General features: G+C 40.4%; 1 protein-coding gene across 1 annotated transcript in view; it reads right to left on the bottom strand.

The window, feature by feature from the left end:
* Positions 1 to 16192, bottom strand: part of LOC145997007 (cytochrome P450 4c21-like) — a 69322-nt gene extending 53130 nt beyond the window's left edge. The window contains exons 1-5 of the mRNA XM_083133625.1: positions 15995 to 16192; positions 13170 to 13276; positions 7585 to 7675; positions 3248 to 3433; positions 879 to 948 (exon numbers count right to left, since the gene is read on the bottom strand). Coding sequence (XP_082989751.1) covers positions 879 to 948; positions 3248 to 3433; positions 7585 to 7675; positions 13170 to 13276; positions 15995 to 16178 — 638 coding nt within the window. The 5' untranslated portion in view covers positions 16179 to 16192. The remainder of the gene's footprint in view (positions 1 to 878; positions 949 to 3247; positions 3434 to 7584; positions 7676 to 13169; positions 13277 to 15994) is intronic.
* Between the last annotated feature and the right edge of the window lie 186 nt (positions 16193 to 16378).

A 16378-nucleotide genomic window follows, 5' to 3' on the forward strand; every position in this document is an offset into this window, starting at 1 on the left:
TGAAGCAAATAATAAGTGTTGGGTCACAGAGAGGCATGAGCGGATTACGTGAGAAGGCAAACGGGGCGATCGTGAAATTGAAGTCCTGATTCGAACGTCAGCTCGGTATCTTTGACACTAGAGGAAGCCGACAGGATGCGTATCTGGTTTCGAGCCAGCGCCTGTTTCTTTCTGAAAGGCGGTGTTGTTACTTTTGAATGCAGCGTTCAGACTTCCATTCATTCACTGAGACGCTAAGGTCTCCACATTGTATGTATATAAAAAAAAATCACAATACTATAACACAACATGCCGGCCACCGTGGGTGCTAGGACGCCAGTGCACATTCATGAATTTCATCATATTATCAATAATCCCCATCTTCGCAAATTAGCCAAAAGTGGCACAAGAAGCGAAGTAAAATAAAGCAAATCAATCAAGAACACAACCTGGCAAAGATAACGCAGCCACAACCTCACGTTCAGAAATCTCTAAAGAAACTGATTTGGCAACATCTCATTTACTCCACGTGGACTTGACAAGTACTGTCTTGGACGGACGCTATTGGTGGGAAAGGTTTGAGGGGAGGATATACCACAGGGAAACTGATTTTTCGGAACTTTTTTTAAGTAAAGTGGCGTTCGAATCAGAACTTCAACTGCACTTTACCCATTTAAACTTAACAGTGAATCACCAATTAACGTCAATCTATCCCCCCGGGACCGCTTTGGAGTCTGATGCGATAAAGTTTTTACTTTGGGCATAAAAAAAAATAATTTTATAAAAAATTACTTGAGGTGAGAGGGTATTTTCATCAATAACTATATTTTTTATTGAAGATTCGTGCCTATTTATTATCTTTTACGTAGTTTGTTTCCATGGAAACGTGCAAGACTCACTTATAAACAGTGGTAATATATTCCGAAGACTTCTCTTCCTGTGCCTTCATCTTCGTTCCCATCGCAGTTTCTGGAAGAAAGGAATATGTTTCATGTAGCAATTGTTTTAACGAAACACAACATAACAATGGATATTGAGAATATCTACGTTTCATACATATTTCAATCGGGGTACTTTTACAACATTATGAGAAGATTCTAGATATGGACTTTTAAGAAAGCTTGCTAATTATGTTCCTCTTAAACAATAGCAGAATTCAACACTCAATAAGCCACTATACGCACGGTCATGAAGATAGGCGGTTGGGCAGAATTGCGCTGGTGCCACATATGGGAAAAGCAAAGCGAGAGCGGGATAAAAGTCGCTGGTTCCCGCGCACTGTGTGGCAACGTCAACCGGGCAGCGTTGCCTACAGTTGGGACGCGCTAGCAACCGGCCTGGAACCACCCGCTCTGGTAGCGACGCGCTGTTACCGGATTGACCTACTTCAGGATTTTCGCGAGCCCACAGAAACACGTGTAGGATTAAACATCTGGTTAAACAGTCAACAACAGGACACTTCCATTGTTCTCATTCTCAGCAAAAACAACTGATTCGCCCTAATTTTCAAGAAATACATTTCATTTGTACCTTCTGAAGCTTCAACAATGTTACAGAAGTATAAATGCCATGTCTTTACAAAACAATGGGCGAGTTTCGTATACAAAAACAATAGGCGGGCATAGCTGCGGTCGGTATAGAGTTGCGAAAAACACGCACGCCGCAGTGTGACAAAGAAGGCAAAGAGAGGCGGCATGAAATCAAAGGAGAACGTTGTTCATAACACAAGACGCTTTTTCTTTTGTAGGTAATTGTGATACGATTCAACACAAGCAAAAAGATGCCGGTAGCTGATGCTTGCAATGTACCATAATAAAAACACAACAGAGGTTCATTCAGTGAAGGTTTTCGGTTGCTGTGTAGAGCAGGAAGATAAAATGTTTCATGCTTGCCAGAATGTAAAATTCACACGGGAAGTTAACATTAACCTACAAGAAACTTCAGATTCAAACTTCTAGATTCTTTAATTTATCACTTTACGACGGAAATAACATATATTAGCATACTGATACGTACGTGCTTAATTTTGCGTGACTTTTCTTTTTTCCCCGAGCTTGCCAACAGCTGATTAGCCTGTCCACCTGTTTGTGCAAACGTGGCAAAGCAGAAATCCCCCAGCCACATGACAGCCAACGGGAGGACAGAATTTGGTCACGTTCTGCTGTTCTGCGTTCTGATTGCACACCGCTTCTTATCGCGTCGCGACTGTAGTTCGAGCGTCAGACCGACCGTCCGGGGAACTTTTGTGTTATCCCTGACTTTCGAGCAAATACTGTCAGTTTGTATCACATGGATTACAAAGACCAACTCTACAACGATCTTTCATTCTCTTAAACCGAACACACGGGGTTGTGTTCCGACGTGGCAACAGCGCGAACTTGTACCACCCGCCTAATTTCATTGCCGTGCGTTCAGAGCGTTACTAAATGACAATGTCTCTATGTGTTTTAAAGCAGTAATTTTCATTGTGCGCACAATATGTGTGTAGTGGTGTAATTTAGGCAGAGGTGCAACGCTACCAACTATCGCCTAAACGCACACCAACTTGATTAGTAGTGCGAGTATTTTCGTAACGTCCCTGACTGTTTTGGACTTGTTGCTTGAGAGCGAGTCATGACCCTCAGTCTCCAATTACTTAGCGTGGATGCCAGTGAGCCCTTGACGAACAGAGCCCGGTACGTGTCGCTAGCCCTGTTGGTCTGCTCTATACTGCGGCATTGTTATTTTTATATTTTTTTAAAATTTTACTTTATTTTCTATTTTTATTTTTCATATATTTTATCTATTTTATTTTTATATTTATATTTTTATTCTTATTATTTTTTAACATTTCTATTTTTTTATTTTTAAATTTTTAAATTTTATTTTTGACACATAACGGTGCGACCAGCGTTAGAGATCGGTTAGTTCATCGAACTCTCCAGCCTACATATTTTTGGGGGAGCAGGGAAAGGTGTATAAAGTCCTTGCCTTGACTCGTTCTCAGCCAACAGGTTGGTAGGTGCCCGGGCTTGCCCCTAGTTGATACTTGCCTGGAGATGAGCTCTGCTTGAAAAAGGTTCTTAAAGGTATAGAGCAAATAGCCTAAGTCTACTCCCTCAAGTAGGATATACAGTACCTTTTTGCATAAAATAAAAATTTGCAATCTCGTCTTAGTAGTAGTTATAATTCCTATCGTATATCATAGCTCATTTTCTCCAAATACGATACAACAGTCAAGTCCACTTTATGTGCAGATAGAACAGAATAACATATCAACTGGACTTACCGGAAATAATATCCAGACTACAGAGACCAATATACTGGAAAAGGTTGAATCCAGGAGACTCCAGTTCTTCCTCCAGCTTACGCATCAAGATGGCGCTCTTCTCGTTGAAGACGTTCAGGAACTGCTCCAGAATCTTGAAGTGGAACGCTGGAGTCAAGATCTTCCTGTGAGAATGCCATTTGGAACCTGTGGAACATAAATACAGGGTGATTAAAAAAATATTAACACTACATGGAAAATAGAGAATGTACTACTCACCGTCTTAAAGGAGGAAACTTTGCTGCAATGACTCGAATTTATTCGTGTTTAGTGTGATATACAGTATGTTTAATGTGTAACAGTCTATGCAAACATAGGTGTTACAATAGTTTTAATCCTTTTAGCAAATTTTCTATTTCCCATACAATGTTAACATTTTTTTGAATCGCCTCTTTCCTTTGCTGGTAATATTTCTTCTTCAAAGTCTTGTGCACTATGCGAATTAAGCTTCTTGCTTTTGAGGGGATGCCCACTCAGTGGCGTATTTGTGATTTCATTTCGGGAACTATTTTTTTTAGGGGGTATGCAAATTTGTATATGTTATTAAGGACGTATTTAGGACGGGGTCCAGGGGGTCCGGACCCCTCCGAAATATTTACCAAGTTTTAAAATAAAATAATTAAAATTGTTGACAAGAAATAACGTCTCACGGAGTTATCTCTTGTATGTACAGTTTTATTTACACCACTGCCCTACTCCGTATATACATCTTTTCATTACAAATCCAATATCAACTGATCCCCGTTGCCTTTTGCCCCAAAACACAGAGAATTGCACTTCTCAGGACTTCACTCTAAGAGCACACTATTTATCATAGCGCTAACCCGCTCTCGCCGTTTATCACGCAAGAGTCCCTACGCCGTCCTCTAATCAGTGCAATACATCTTATTTACGCTACGAGCACACTATTTGGCATAGCGCTAACTCGCCCCCGCTGTTGATCACGCAGAGGTCCCTAAACATTCGGCGCTCACTCTCTGTTTTTCTCTTTGCATCCATAAAAACTGACTCAATCCATCGGGCCTTGTATCGGAAAATTTGAAAACTGGCAACTTCCTGGGATATGAGAATATGAGAGAGCGTAACAAGTCGGAACCGGTATTTATACCTCCGACAAGCGACCCGCCCCCAACCACCGAGGCAAGGTCCTATTGTTACCTTTCATGGACGTTGGAGGGTTTTGGTAAGAATTATTGTTTCTGTTCTTTTTTCTCTTTTTTTTTTGAAAAAAAAAGAGGAGCTATATGCTGTGTGGTTTTTACGCACACAGCTGAAAATTGGAAAGTATATATGTACGAATTTATTTCTTTGTAAATTCTCTGACCTAGGTTGCTTTTTGCCCGGTAGTTGGGGAAGCCAACTGTTGCTTTCCCTCAACGGCTTCTTTCCAATTTCCAGCTGTGTGCGTAAAAACCACACAACATAGCTCCCCCTTTTTCTTTAAAAAAAAGAGAATAAAGAACAGAAACAATAATTCTTACCTGAATCCTCCAACGTCCATGAGAGTCCTTCACCACACTTTCCATCAGTCCCAGCAGTGTGTGAAAATTTCCAGTAAACAACACTACACATTACACAAACACACTGCATCATCCCCCCTCCTCAAGGAAGGATATACACTACAAACACAAAAAATAAACAATAATATACTTCACTAGTCACAGTTCATATTCACTCTTATAGTGTCTTTCACACGCATAATAAGGTAGAGGTCTGCACGGGCTCGGGCCAGGCCCTCGGGCCGGACTCGGGCCATAAATAACCAGAACTTCTCGGGCCCGGGCCTCGTGGCTATTTTGTTAGCGAATATTGTCATCGAAAAATAATTTTTAATTATTGAAATTATGGTTTACTTCGAGAATGAGAATAGGAGCACGAAGTACAACAGTGCCCATTTTTTTTTCAAATGCTGAATTGGAAAGTAATTTTAATTATGTTTTCGGGCTCGGGCCTGGCTCATGTTTACTTATTATCGGACTCGGGTCGGGTTCGGGTTTCATTTCCTCGGGCCGGGCCGGACTCGGGCCGCTGCGCGTCGCGCTAATTCCCATTTCTCGTGCAGCCTTGTTACGTGTGCGACATTTTCTTATTCCAACCCATTGAGATCATTCTGGGCCACTTTCGGTTGCAACATGTCAAACTGGTTGCCTAACTGGCGGTCGTAGTGAAGATGGAATGGCAAATATTGAGTTTTGCTCGTCACTGTACGTCATCCGCGTCTCGACAGAACCGTCGTCATTAGGCACCTCCTTTGAACCGGGTACCCCCTTCTCCCGCAAACGAAACACCAAGTGTACGTCTTCTTCCTGGGCGACATCTGGTTGCCTTGAAGCAAGTGGATAGCAGCGGACGGCCGTCTCGGTTAGCCTCGGTGCATTTTCAGGCGGATACTATCTCCTTCGCGTTTGTAACAAGGCCCCTACCAGAAGCCCCCGTGCTTCTCGTTTCGTTTCTTTATTCAAACGGCCCAATAGAGAAACACTTAGTACATGGACATCCTCCCTGGCTGGCCTTTTGGGCTGTGCAGTTGCAACAATAGTCGTCGGCGTTTTCTGTGCTTTTCTTGGAGCGTCAAAGTAGAAGATTTCATTCTTTTCCCCATAGAAACTCCACGCATTGACGCAAATATGAAAACTCATTCTGGCTTTTTATATAAAATCCCTTCCCAATAAAACTGATTTTATTGCATGTCTCAGCACCAGGAATGCCTGTTTAATCACGCGTCCCTTAATTCCACAAACAAGACCATCCGGCCGACAGTGTGAGGGGTGCCGGCCGCTAAACTTAATTTAGTGCCATCATGATAAAGCTTAGCCCCTTTTTCCCGTAGCAACTTCGCCGTGTTTACATCTAGTAATTAACAACTGGCTCCCCTATCGACGAAAGCTTGAAATTCCAGGCCTTTTATCTTGCAGCTAACAAGAGGCTCTTTCGCAAATTTTGGAACGGTGTTTCCCTTTTTTTCGACGAGACTGATTTTTGCGTGCCGTGTTGCCTGGCAACCCTGATTCATCCCATTTCCAGCGCGTGCGTTGGGAACTTTTACTTTCTTTAGACTTTTCATGCCAAATCGAAAGACATGATACTGTGATTGACAACCCCAGCAACGGATTCCATTCTTGTTCCTTGCCGGTCGTGTCGAACGTACTTCCGACGAATCTGTGCTGCTGGACTTTGTCGCCAACCTTGTCCGTCACAATGGCGGCCGAATTATTTTCTTTGAGTATCGGACAATTCTTCATAAAATGCATCTCAGAACAAACAAAACGCCGCACATCTCTCTTACGACCCCCATCTTGACCTGAAGCCGCACCCTTCTCAGAGCGAACCTCTTGACGCAGGTGTGTCTTTCTGTCGGGATTTTTCTTGTTGTCGAGATCATTAGTCTTCTCAGGCACTGGTCCCTTTTGTTGAGAGCTATTTTTGCGAAGAAAGCTGAGCGCTGGATCCACCAGCGACCTTGCTGCATCAGAAACTACCGACCCCTAATTGTATTTATTGAACGCATTTTTGTGTTTCCATCTGTAAGGAGGGGGAGACATAACGCGTTCTTCCTGGGTATCTTGTGTCGATAGATGTTCGAAGGAAACCATCTCGAAACTATGGATTGACATCCCTCTTCGTACAAATCAGCGACTGTTCCGAATTCCTGTCTGTACAAATACTGGCGAAACAAATTGTGCGCTTTCCTTGTGATCATTTGCTTCCTCTGAACTTCCGTTCGAGGAACCTCTTCCATTTTAAACAAGTTCTGCATGAAAGCCGTAAAAACTTCGTTATCGCCTTGCTTTACCTTACGATTTTTTTCCTGCAGTACTTCCTCATGTGAGGAATGAAAAAAAAACCACTCAAAAATTCATTCCTGAATGCCTTCATATCGCGAAGCACATTTCGCCGATATTTGTACCATTCCAACGGATCCCCTGATAATGCGACGAACACGAAATGATCTAACATTATTTGATCCGATATGCGACACGTTTCCTGAAAGAACTTCAATTTCTCACAAAATTCTAACGCCGTTTCCTGTAACGGTACTGTGCCAAACTTGGGGAGGGGTAACTTATATTCCCTGAGAAGACGCTCTCCCATGTCTTCTTCCCTGCACACCTCGATCAGCTGATAAGCCCGGTTAATCTCGCCTGCCCGCGTTGTTGCTCGATCCCCGGTACTTAATGCCAATTCAAGCAATCGATAAAATCATCCCTGGCAGGGATAAAAATAATTTTCTTTTGCCTGCGATAATTTTATTACTGAGGGGAAAATCCCCTGCACGGTTTTGTGCCACTGAAACTGACCTGCGCTTGTAAGCAGCCCCGTCCCCATCCAGCCATGGAGAAGGTCGTACAGGTTGCTCTTCTCAATGTTTTTAGAGTTACCAAGTAAGACCTGAAACAAGAATTGTATGCAGGTTACCAAATCACTAGGAGCAAGAGACAGAAAGGCATTCCCAAAACTTGCACATAACCATTTGCAATGAACAATATACCTGTAATAATAGGAAATGTTAGTAAATAATGTCAAGTTGACACATTTTTCACATAATGAATTTTAAATTTTGAGAATTTTGGTTAGGTTGTAGGTTAGGTTAGGTTAGGTGCTACACCGAAACGAACCTTTGAGCGTAGGACCTAACCTAACCTAAGCTAGAACCTAACCAAAATTCTGAAAACTGATATAATCAATTTAGGCATACTTCTCCAAGCAGCCAATTTCTCTCAAACACTTAATTTTGGTTAAAATATAATGAACCGTTAAAATCTATATATTTGTATTATTCTACGTCGTTTTTCTGTAACCATTGGCTAATCGCGACGATGAGTGATGATTAGATGAAATTGATGAGTGGACGCTTACGAGGAACACCCATACTAACACCGGGACTCGAACCCGGAAACATCGGTTGCGAGATCGAAAGTGAGTACTAATCATAAAAATGTTATTACAATATTAATTAATATTTGGGGTATGAGAGGGAATTATGTGGACATGATTAAGTACCTTAATTCGAATAGAATTTGGACAAACAGGAGTGTAATTGGAACTCACCATAATTGTAAATGCACATTAATTTTTTGTAATCTTCTTCCTAGTTATGCTTAATGGAGGGTTTGGAATTGACTAGTTCCCCTAAAACTAGGAGCTCCAGCCATAGCATTCGCACTACTAAATAATATAAGATTTTGACTCCTTCCTTCCTCTCTTTACTCTCCCTTATCAGGAAGTATTGTAGACGGAGGTAAAGGACCTGGATAAACCGTGTATCCTCAATTATCTGGACGAACTGCACATGAGGGCATCCCAGAGTTCGACATCATTGAAGACTGGTGGGGGGAGGAAGATATTGATCTACAAACACACACACACAGAGATATATATATATATATATATATATATATATATATATATATATATATGTTGTTAAATGTAAAAATAAATTACTAAATAATTAAAAAAATGTTATTATTAGGGCTAGGATTTTTATGACTTGGCATATTTTTTTTGGTAAGGGTGATGTGTTCATATTATGAAGAAACCAATTAAATTAAGGTGCTTTTTGAAAGCATATTTTGACATATTTGGCCATTTCTGCGTGATAGAGCATATTTTGATCGATTTTCGGTCATATTTAGCATATTCTTGCTTATCCAAGAAATATATATACGGTCATTTTCGAAGTGGATTCGTTCTTATTGCCATGTTCACTCGGGTGCGGGGATTTTGCGGCTGTGGAATTTGTGCCGGGATGGATTTTGCGTTAAGTGTTGCCAACCCCACTTACACTCCTTTCTGTGGCGAACCGTGAAATTTTTACGTAGTCATCGCAAGATTTACCAAACATGAGGGTCGATCTTTCAACGGATAGGCCGGGGGGGGGGGGGAATATTTATCTATAAACGCCAAGGTCACTGCCAATTCAATGTAAAAGCTTATACCACAGACCGTACGTCTACAAAATACACATAATTCTATACCATACTGCGAGAATTATTAAATATGCTGGAAACTGAAATGCAAACATCTCAATTGTCGCGTTTAAAGATAAGAAGAACCTTTATGGTTCGCCGCCAATTGATGTTTTGATAATGAAAAGCAGATTCATATAGTTCAATGTGTGCTTTTCCTTTTAAGTGGAAATAGCAGACATTCGAGTGGTATGCCCAGGATTTTCGAGGGGGGGGGGTTACGTGTACTTTTTAGTAGTCATTCCTGAAGTCCTCATTTTGCCATCCTGTCCTGCCTTTTCTTTCTTCTTTTTTTTTCAAAGAATATTGAGTCTAAGCAGAATTATGATCCTCACCACCCTTCCTTGAGCGCGCCACTGGACACTCCGAAGCACCTTGATGACTCCAGACAAACCCTGCCGTGGCTGTAAACATGGGGAAGGGGACTGAAAAAAGGGCCTGTTATGACCCAGACATTCAAGAGTGGTGGAAAGTACAGATCGTTGGACTCTGCCTGTTCGGAAGCGTTCGGTTGTTCTCGGCACCTGCAGAGACCAGAGAGATTCGCACCATTCTGCGATGAGCTGGTCCGACGAACAATATTAGCCTTCAATAGGAAACCTGGAGGGAGGGTTCGCGCGAGGGTTAGTACTGGAGCCTCATTTCGATGCGCTAAGATTAGCCAATTTTCTAGCTGTTTCATACTGTCGCTTGGCTTTAAAAATTGTAATAACAATCTCTTTCTTGTTTTGTTGTAAATAATAAAATTAATTAATTAATTAATAGAAACCATACACCATCTAATCACTTTTTAATGTTATTTCGGGCCTGCCTGAACGAGAAGAGGGGATGTCCGGCGACAATATCAACAAACGGAGAAACAATTATTTCGCAGAAGGACCATACCTGTGTACCAAATATAGCAGCATCTGAAGTGAGGAAGGCACTGACTGTTTGTAGGAAGAGAGTACGGGGAAAATGTAGGTGTACCTGTTCCCGCAGAGTTCTCGAAAGGGATGAAAACTGTGTAGGATAACAGTTACGAAATGGTTACCGTACTTCCCCTGTATTCGTCGGTAAAGTCGGGCTTGAACAAGCTACGGAAAGCCTCTCTGCGTGTCAGGCAAGAATCCGAGAAGCCAGAGGACATTATCATCCTGGAGGAACAAGTGAGGTTTTTTGACGGGAAAAGTTTTCTGGAGGTTGATTCGACTTATGGCTCCAGAATTCTCATGTTTGCTACGGAGGAAGTAAGGAAATTTATGGATAATACCAATTGTGCCTTTGCCGACGGAACTTTCGATAGTTGTCCAAAACAGTCCACTCAGTTGTACACTATTCACGTAGATGCAGGGAGTACTGACGAGGTGACTTGTGTTATACCAGAAGTGTACACTTTTGTTCCAGATTAGAAACTTTGCACTTGCCTACGACTTTTTAATCTAGTCGAAGGGTGGTGTCCGGGGTTTAATCCCAAGACCATAATGATGGACTTCGAATCTGCAGCATTTTCCACAGCACAGGATGCTTGGCCTGCAGTGGATATAAAGGGATGTAATTTCCACTTCAACCAAGCGCTGTGAAGGGCAGTTGTACAATGACCAATGATCAATGTTATGTAACGAAATTATGTTAACAATAATGATTTGTAATGTATGTAACTTGGAAATATAAGCAACAAGTATGATTTCGCATTGGTATGTGTTTATTTATTATCTTCGACGATTTGGGGTATTTGATTTCAGGTTGGCAACAATGCGTCTTCGGCGCAACTTCCCCATTCATCACGGCGTTTCCTCGGTTTTCCTTGTCGGCGGAAATTACGCCGGCGCAAGTTCCACGGAGCCGTTCACTCGAGAATTTCTTTTTTGACTGTAGCAAAATCTTTTTAATTTTTATTTGAAAATTTACAGAAAGTATTCATTATGCATTGCAACTCAGGGCCCATAAAGTGAACTAAAAATAGCACGTATGTGAAAATATCTCAGCATATGTTAGATATTGATGTTTGAAAGAGTCCAGTTATAAGGGCATATTTTTCAAATTATATTACATATTTTGTAAAATTTTAGGTTATAAGAGCATATTTTACTTTGTATATTTTGGTGATTTTAAGGTTCTAAAAATCCTAGCCCTAGTTATTATTATTATTATGAAATACATATAAAGGAATGTATTTGATACTTCTATGTATTTATATCAAATATTTATAAAGTAGCAAACTAATTCCTTTGCAAACTGGTTAAAGATGTCAATAAATTACGAAATAGTTGAAATGTTTAAACAATGTGGAAGTTTTCTTTGGTTTTTGCTTTATATTAATGTAAATCAATTAGATTTCATAGTTATTTTTGTCTTGCATTCTTGTAAAAAAAAAGGTAAAGTGTTCCCCTGTGCTTAGCACCACGCCATGAAGGCGTATAGGGGGTGTGGGGGTAACGCCCCACACTTTCTTGATCCGGTCGTGAGTGGGATTCTTGTGTTTTTGTATTTTGCGTATATTAATGTTGGCGTAGATCTGTTAATGATCTTTTTAGAGAGAAAGAGAAACCTTTCAACTCTCTTAACTACATTAGTTTGTATGTATTTACAATATTATCCTTGGTAAAATATATTTGAAGTAAAAACTAATTGCCTATCTTTTGTTGTTCTAACAAAAACTCTCCCCCCGGAAATTTTTGTTGGGGGGATTTTTGAGGCCAAGATTGTTGGTGGGGGTGGGAATCCACCCTGCTCCCCCCAGGATTTCGAACCCTGGGGCATCCGTTGATTTATAATTTTTTTCACTACACCTAGCAGATGTTTAATCCATTTTAGGAGCAGTTAACTCTAGTACAACAATTATTATTATACGAACCATAGGAATATACCTAGGCAAACAAAACGACGACTTCTATTTCTGTGATCCGTAGTTATTACAGCCGTGCTACTATTTCTATCATTACCAGTAGCAGGAGCAATCCTTAAACTATTAATAGATTGAAACTTAAGTACATCATTCTTTAACGCTTAGGAGGGGGAGGTCCTATCCTCTCTCAACATCTATTCTGATTTTTTGGTCATTCAGAAGTGTACAGTCACGGACACTTCTGGATTGTAACAGCACCATACATTTTCAATGGGATTGCTACAACCCAGGTATGTCCGTGACTGTATATTTTAAACTTTCCAGGCTTCGGCATCATCTCACACATTGTAACCCAGGTTAAAAAAATAAGCATAGTGTTAATTATGTACTTTTATATGAATTATCGTTTTATTAGTAATCAAGAGGAACTATATTTTTGTTTATTTCTCTCTTTCCTAGAGAGAGGGAGAGAGTGAGATGGGTTCGAATCCTGGGACGGGTGGTTCCTGGTAAGAAATTTTTGGCATTATCCTTGTATATGCAGGCTCTGGAGTTCACTGTGACTATGTATAATGTATATGTACAGGCATTAAGGCTGCCGGAGCGTGGTGCTGATCACATCATTTCCACAAATCGATGAGATGGTGAATGCGCGGGGCGTTACCTCCATATTCCCCCATATGCTTTTACGGCATTTTGCAACATGTAAGGGTAGCTCTACCTTTCACAAAGACACACACGCACATACAATACACGTGTGACACATGGCATATTACTAAACAAAGTCTGGAAACCTAAAACAAGTGTCAGAAATAACTGTAGGAAGCACAAAATTCTTAAATAGGCATGAACATGGAATAAACTAAAGAGAGAAAGAATACATATGCCATAAAAAAATATTAGCAGTGAAAATATTTAACAAAACTCAAAGATTGGCAAGGGACAAGTGGAAGTTGATTCTGTTTCCACGAAAATAGTTTCAGTCACAGTCGGAGCGTTGTCGCTGCTTTTGCACTGATAAATACTATACAACTTATTATGCCCAAGTAGTGGTGCTCTTGAAACGAGTACATTTAGAATCTCAGCTTACCTCTAAATCAGGAGCCCAGGTGAGACTCACCACGGGATGGAAGCCAAACCAGAAGCAGTAGACGTCCTTGTAACGAGCGATGTACTTGTTGATAGTCATAAAAATATCTGGAAGTGAGGAAATTTGCATGTGTTCAGTTGATAACCATATTGACATTCTTTCATAAGTAACTCGTTCATTGGCAATTCTATAAAAATTACTCACTTCTTGCACTAAAATAAAAGGTGTTAATCAATTGTCTTTAGGCACTGTGAGAATTACGTTTCTTGCTTTGAGGGTGGGGGGGGGGGGATGCCCAGTCAGCGCCGCAACCGAATTGCGCACACTTTAGATCCAGGATTGCGCACAAATCTCGCTGACCTGTTTTGCGCACAGATTTTGATCGAACGTTGCCACTTTGATAGCTTTAAAGTCAGTGCGCAAAACTGTTTTTTCTTTAGACAAGAAGAGAGAGAGAGAAATTAGAAATAAAATAGTAAATCATACCAATTTACTCAAAAGTTAGGTTAGGTTAATGACTGCAAGAGCACGTGTAAGTTTACACACACACACACACACATACAAACAAACACAACAGAAGTGAGAACCATCTTGAGAACATTTTACATCTGACAGCATCGCCTCATTGTTTTGTGCGCAATCCTGTACATTGTGACAGCTTGTCAACGGCTTATCAGATACCACTGATAAAACCGGAAAAGTGTGCGCAATCCGGCTGTAACCCTAGTCAGTGGTGAATTTGTGATTTCATTTCTAGAGGTATGCTTTTTTTGGGGGGTTGCATATTTGTATGTGTTACTAGTCAGTAAACTTAGCTATTGCCTTGCAGTTACCTTACAATATTGGTTCTAAGCTAGGTCATTAAATATGAAAACATTTACCGAAATTTAGAAACAGTAAATCTATTCATATTCGATTACAACCCAAATTCATTCATAAAAGGAGCTATCGAGCTCGTAACAACGAGAACTTGACCAAAATTCTATTGCCAAGTTCAAACTTAATGCCATCTAACCTACCTATAAGTTCTTCGTGAACATTTTAATACAAGTATGCTATGCAAACGTAAGTAGAAAACAGCCTGCTGTTGGCTCGGTGAGGTTGATCAGTTGCATAATGGTGTCCATCTTTATTCCACAAGGCTGCACACTTTTCGGCATGGAAATGTTTGATGACTGGATCATTAATGGGCACGAATGACTTTTCAATTGTGTTTGTTACATAGTTAAGAAATGGTATACAGTCACTAGGGGGAATATGCCCATCGGAGTTAAATGACCACCCCCTCGTATCTCGCGCAACGGTAATCTTATGGTAACTCTGCGACTCTTGTTTGAAAGCGCCCTCCGTGGTGAAACGAGGCAGCAGGTTTGGCGCTTGTGAGAAGAATCTGAAGCCATTCAGGGTTAATTTCATGAGGTAAGAAGACAATTTTTGAGGTAATAATTTTTTGGACGTTGCTGTATTAACAGTGTGCAATAAAATTCCCACGAGAGAAAGAAACGGAATTATATTTGGTGTAAAGATCAAGAGTGAGGGAAACATATCTGCAGAGTGAAACTGCAGCATGGTGCACAGAGTTGCCAACCCAGTAATTCAATTTTCTGCTTGTAGCTGTGGGGTGATTTGCCCACAGAAGTTAAGTACAATATGCCCAAGGGCATTATTATGAGAAGAAAGGTCCACAATGTGAATGGATCCAGTGTATTCGTTGTAGTATGTGGATGCATGAAATATGTACCAAATTCACGCCCATGTGTCCAAAGTGCAATGCAATTTCTCACAAATGTAAACAGTAAAAGAGGCTATGGTAAATTAAAAAAAAATGTTGTTAGAAACGCTATGCTTGTCTGTACAAATGATGTTCTGTTTACGAAAGAAACGTTAATAACGTTAATGGAGTGTGTTATTTTCCTTTAAATATGTCATGTCAAGTATTACAACAATTGTTTCATGTATTGGGCATTTTAACCCTAATGAGTGGGCATTTTACACTGAACACGGGGTGATTTGCCCAAATTGATGTTCATCTGTTCATTTTACATTATTTTCATTGCGACACTCCTTCATTTAGCGAAGCTTTAAACCGTCAAAAAAAAGTTGGGCGTATTCCCCCGAGTGACTCTACTATATGATTTCAATCCAATTTTCTTTGAGAGGGATAAAAACATCCATGGCAGGGATAAAAATAATCTTCTTTCGCCAGGGATAACATTTTTTGTGGGGGAAACCCCCGACACCCCTCCCTCGTTAATCCGCACACTGTCTACGTATTCTAAAAGTTCTATAAATCTAGAAAAAGAAATAGACTGAAGCACAGGGAATCATAATTTGATAGCAGTTTATCTTAAAAAAATATCATCTCCTAAATGTGCCTTCATGGAACGGTGCTATGTACTGGGAAGTTTACAAAGTAACGTCGGAGACTAGAAAACCTTTGGTTGTTTCTTCCTTAATGTAGCTTTTCTGCTTTTAATCGTGGCGGTGAGGACGTCCATGCTGGGAATTGAACCCGAAACCTTCTGCGGCGAGTTCATGAATCGTTCGCAGAGATAGTAAGAAAAATTCTGTGTGAATGTTGGAAACAGGTTAGATACATTTGTGATACCCTTAAGTATTAATATTTTAATTCGCGAGAAATACCGTTGTTGCTAATGGACTTGCCTATCATAATTTTAATATAAATAAATTAATAATGATGGTGTTTCTGAAAATTCTTATTGAAATCGCATGAAATCCGAGTGACCTTCATTTTTCTAGTTTCTAAAAATATGGACGTACAGAATATGCTCTGTCATTAGGTTACATAATAAGCTGTTACTTACCGTGAGGATTTCGGAAGAGGTAGAGCAAGGCATTTCCTATGATGGGCCATGGCGGAGGTCCAGGAAGCTTTCTGCCTAATTTAATAACTCTTCTTAACTTTATCCTCTTGTAAATAATGAACAACGCCAGAAGAAAAATCGGCGATAGAAACAGGAGAAGAGTTAGTCCTACGGTGTCGGCCATCTTCAACTTTATAAAGAGCGTGCAGCCATTATGCCCAATCATGCTGTTATCTCGGGGGTCATGCTCCGAAATGTAGTCGCAACAAGACAAGAGTTTGTGTGTGATATATCTTTCTTAATAGAGATTAAACATCATGTACACTCAGAGAAAAAATTAATAATCATGTAATTTATATTCCTTCTTCATTGTTACAAGATACT

This window comes from Lepisma saccharinum, chromosome 1, assembly GCF_977018435.1.
Source record: "Lepisma saccharinum chromosome 1, izLepSacc3.1, whole genome shotgun sequence".
Classification (NCBI taxonomy): Eukaryota; Metazoa; Arthropoda; class Insecta; order Zygentoma; family Lepismatidae; genus Lepisma; species Lepisma saccharinum.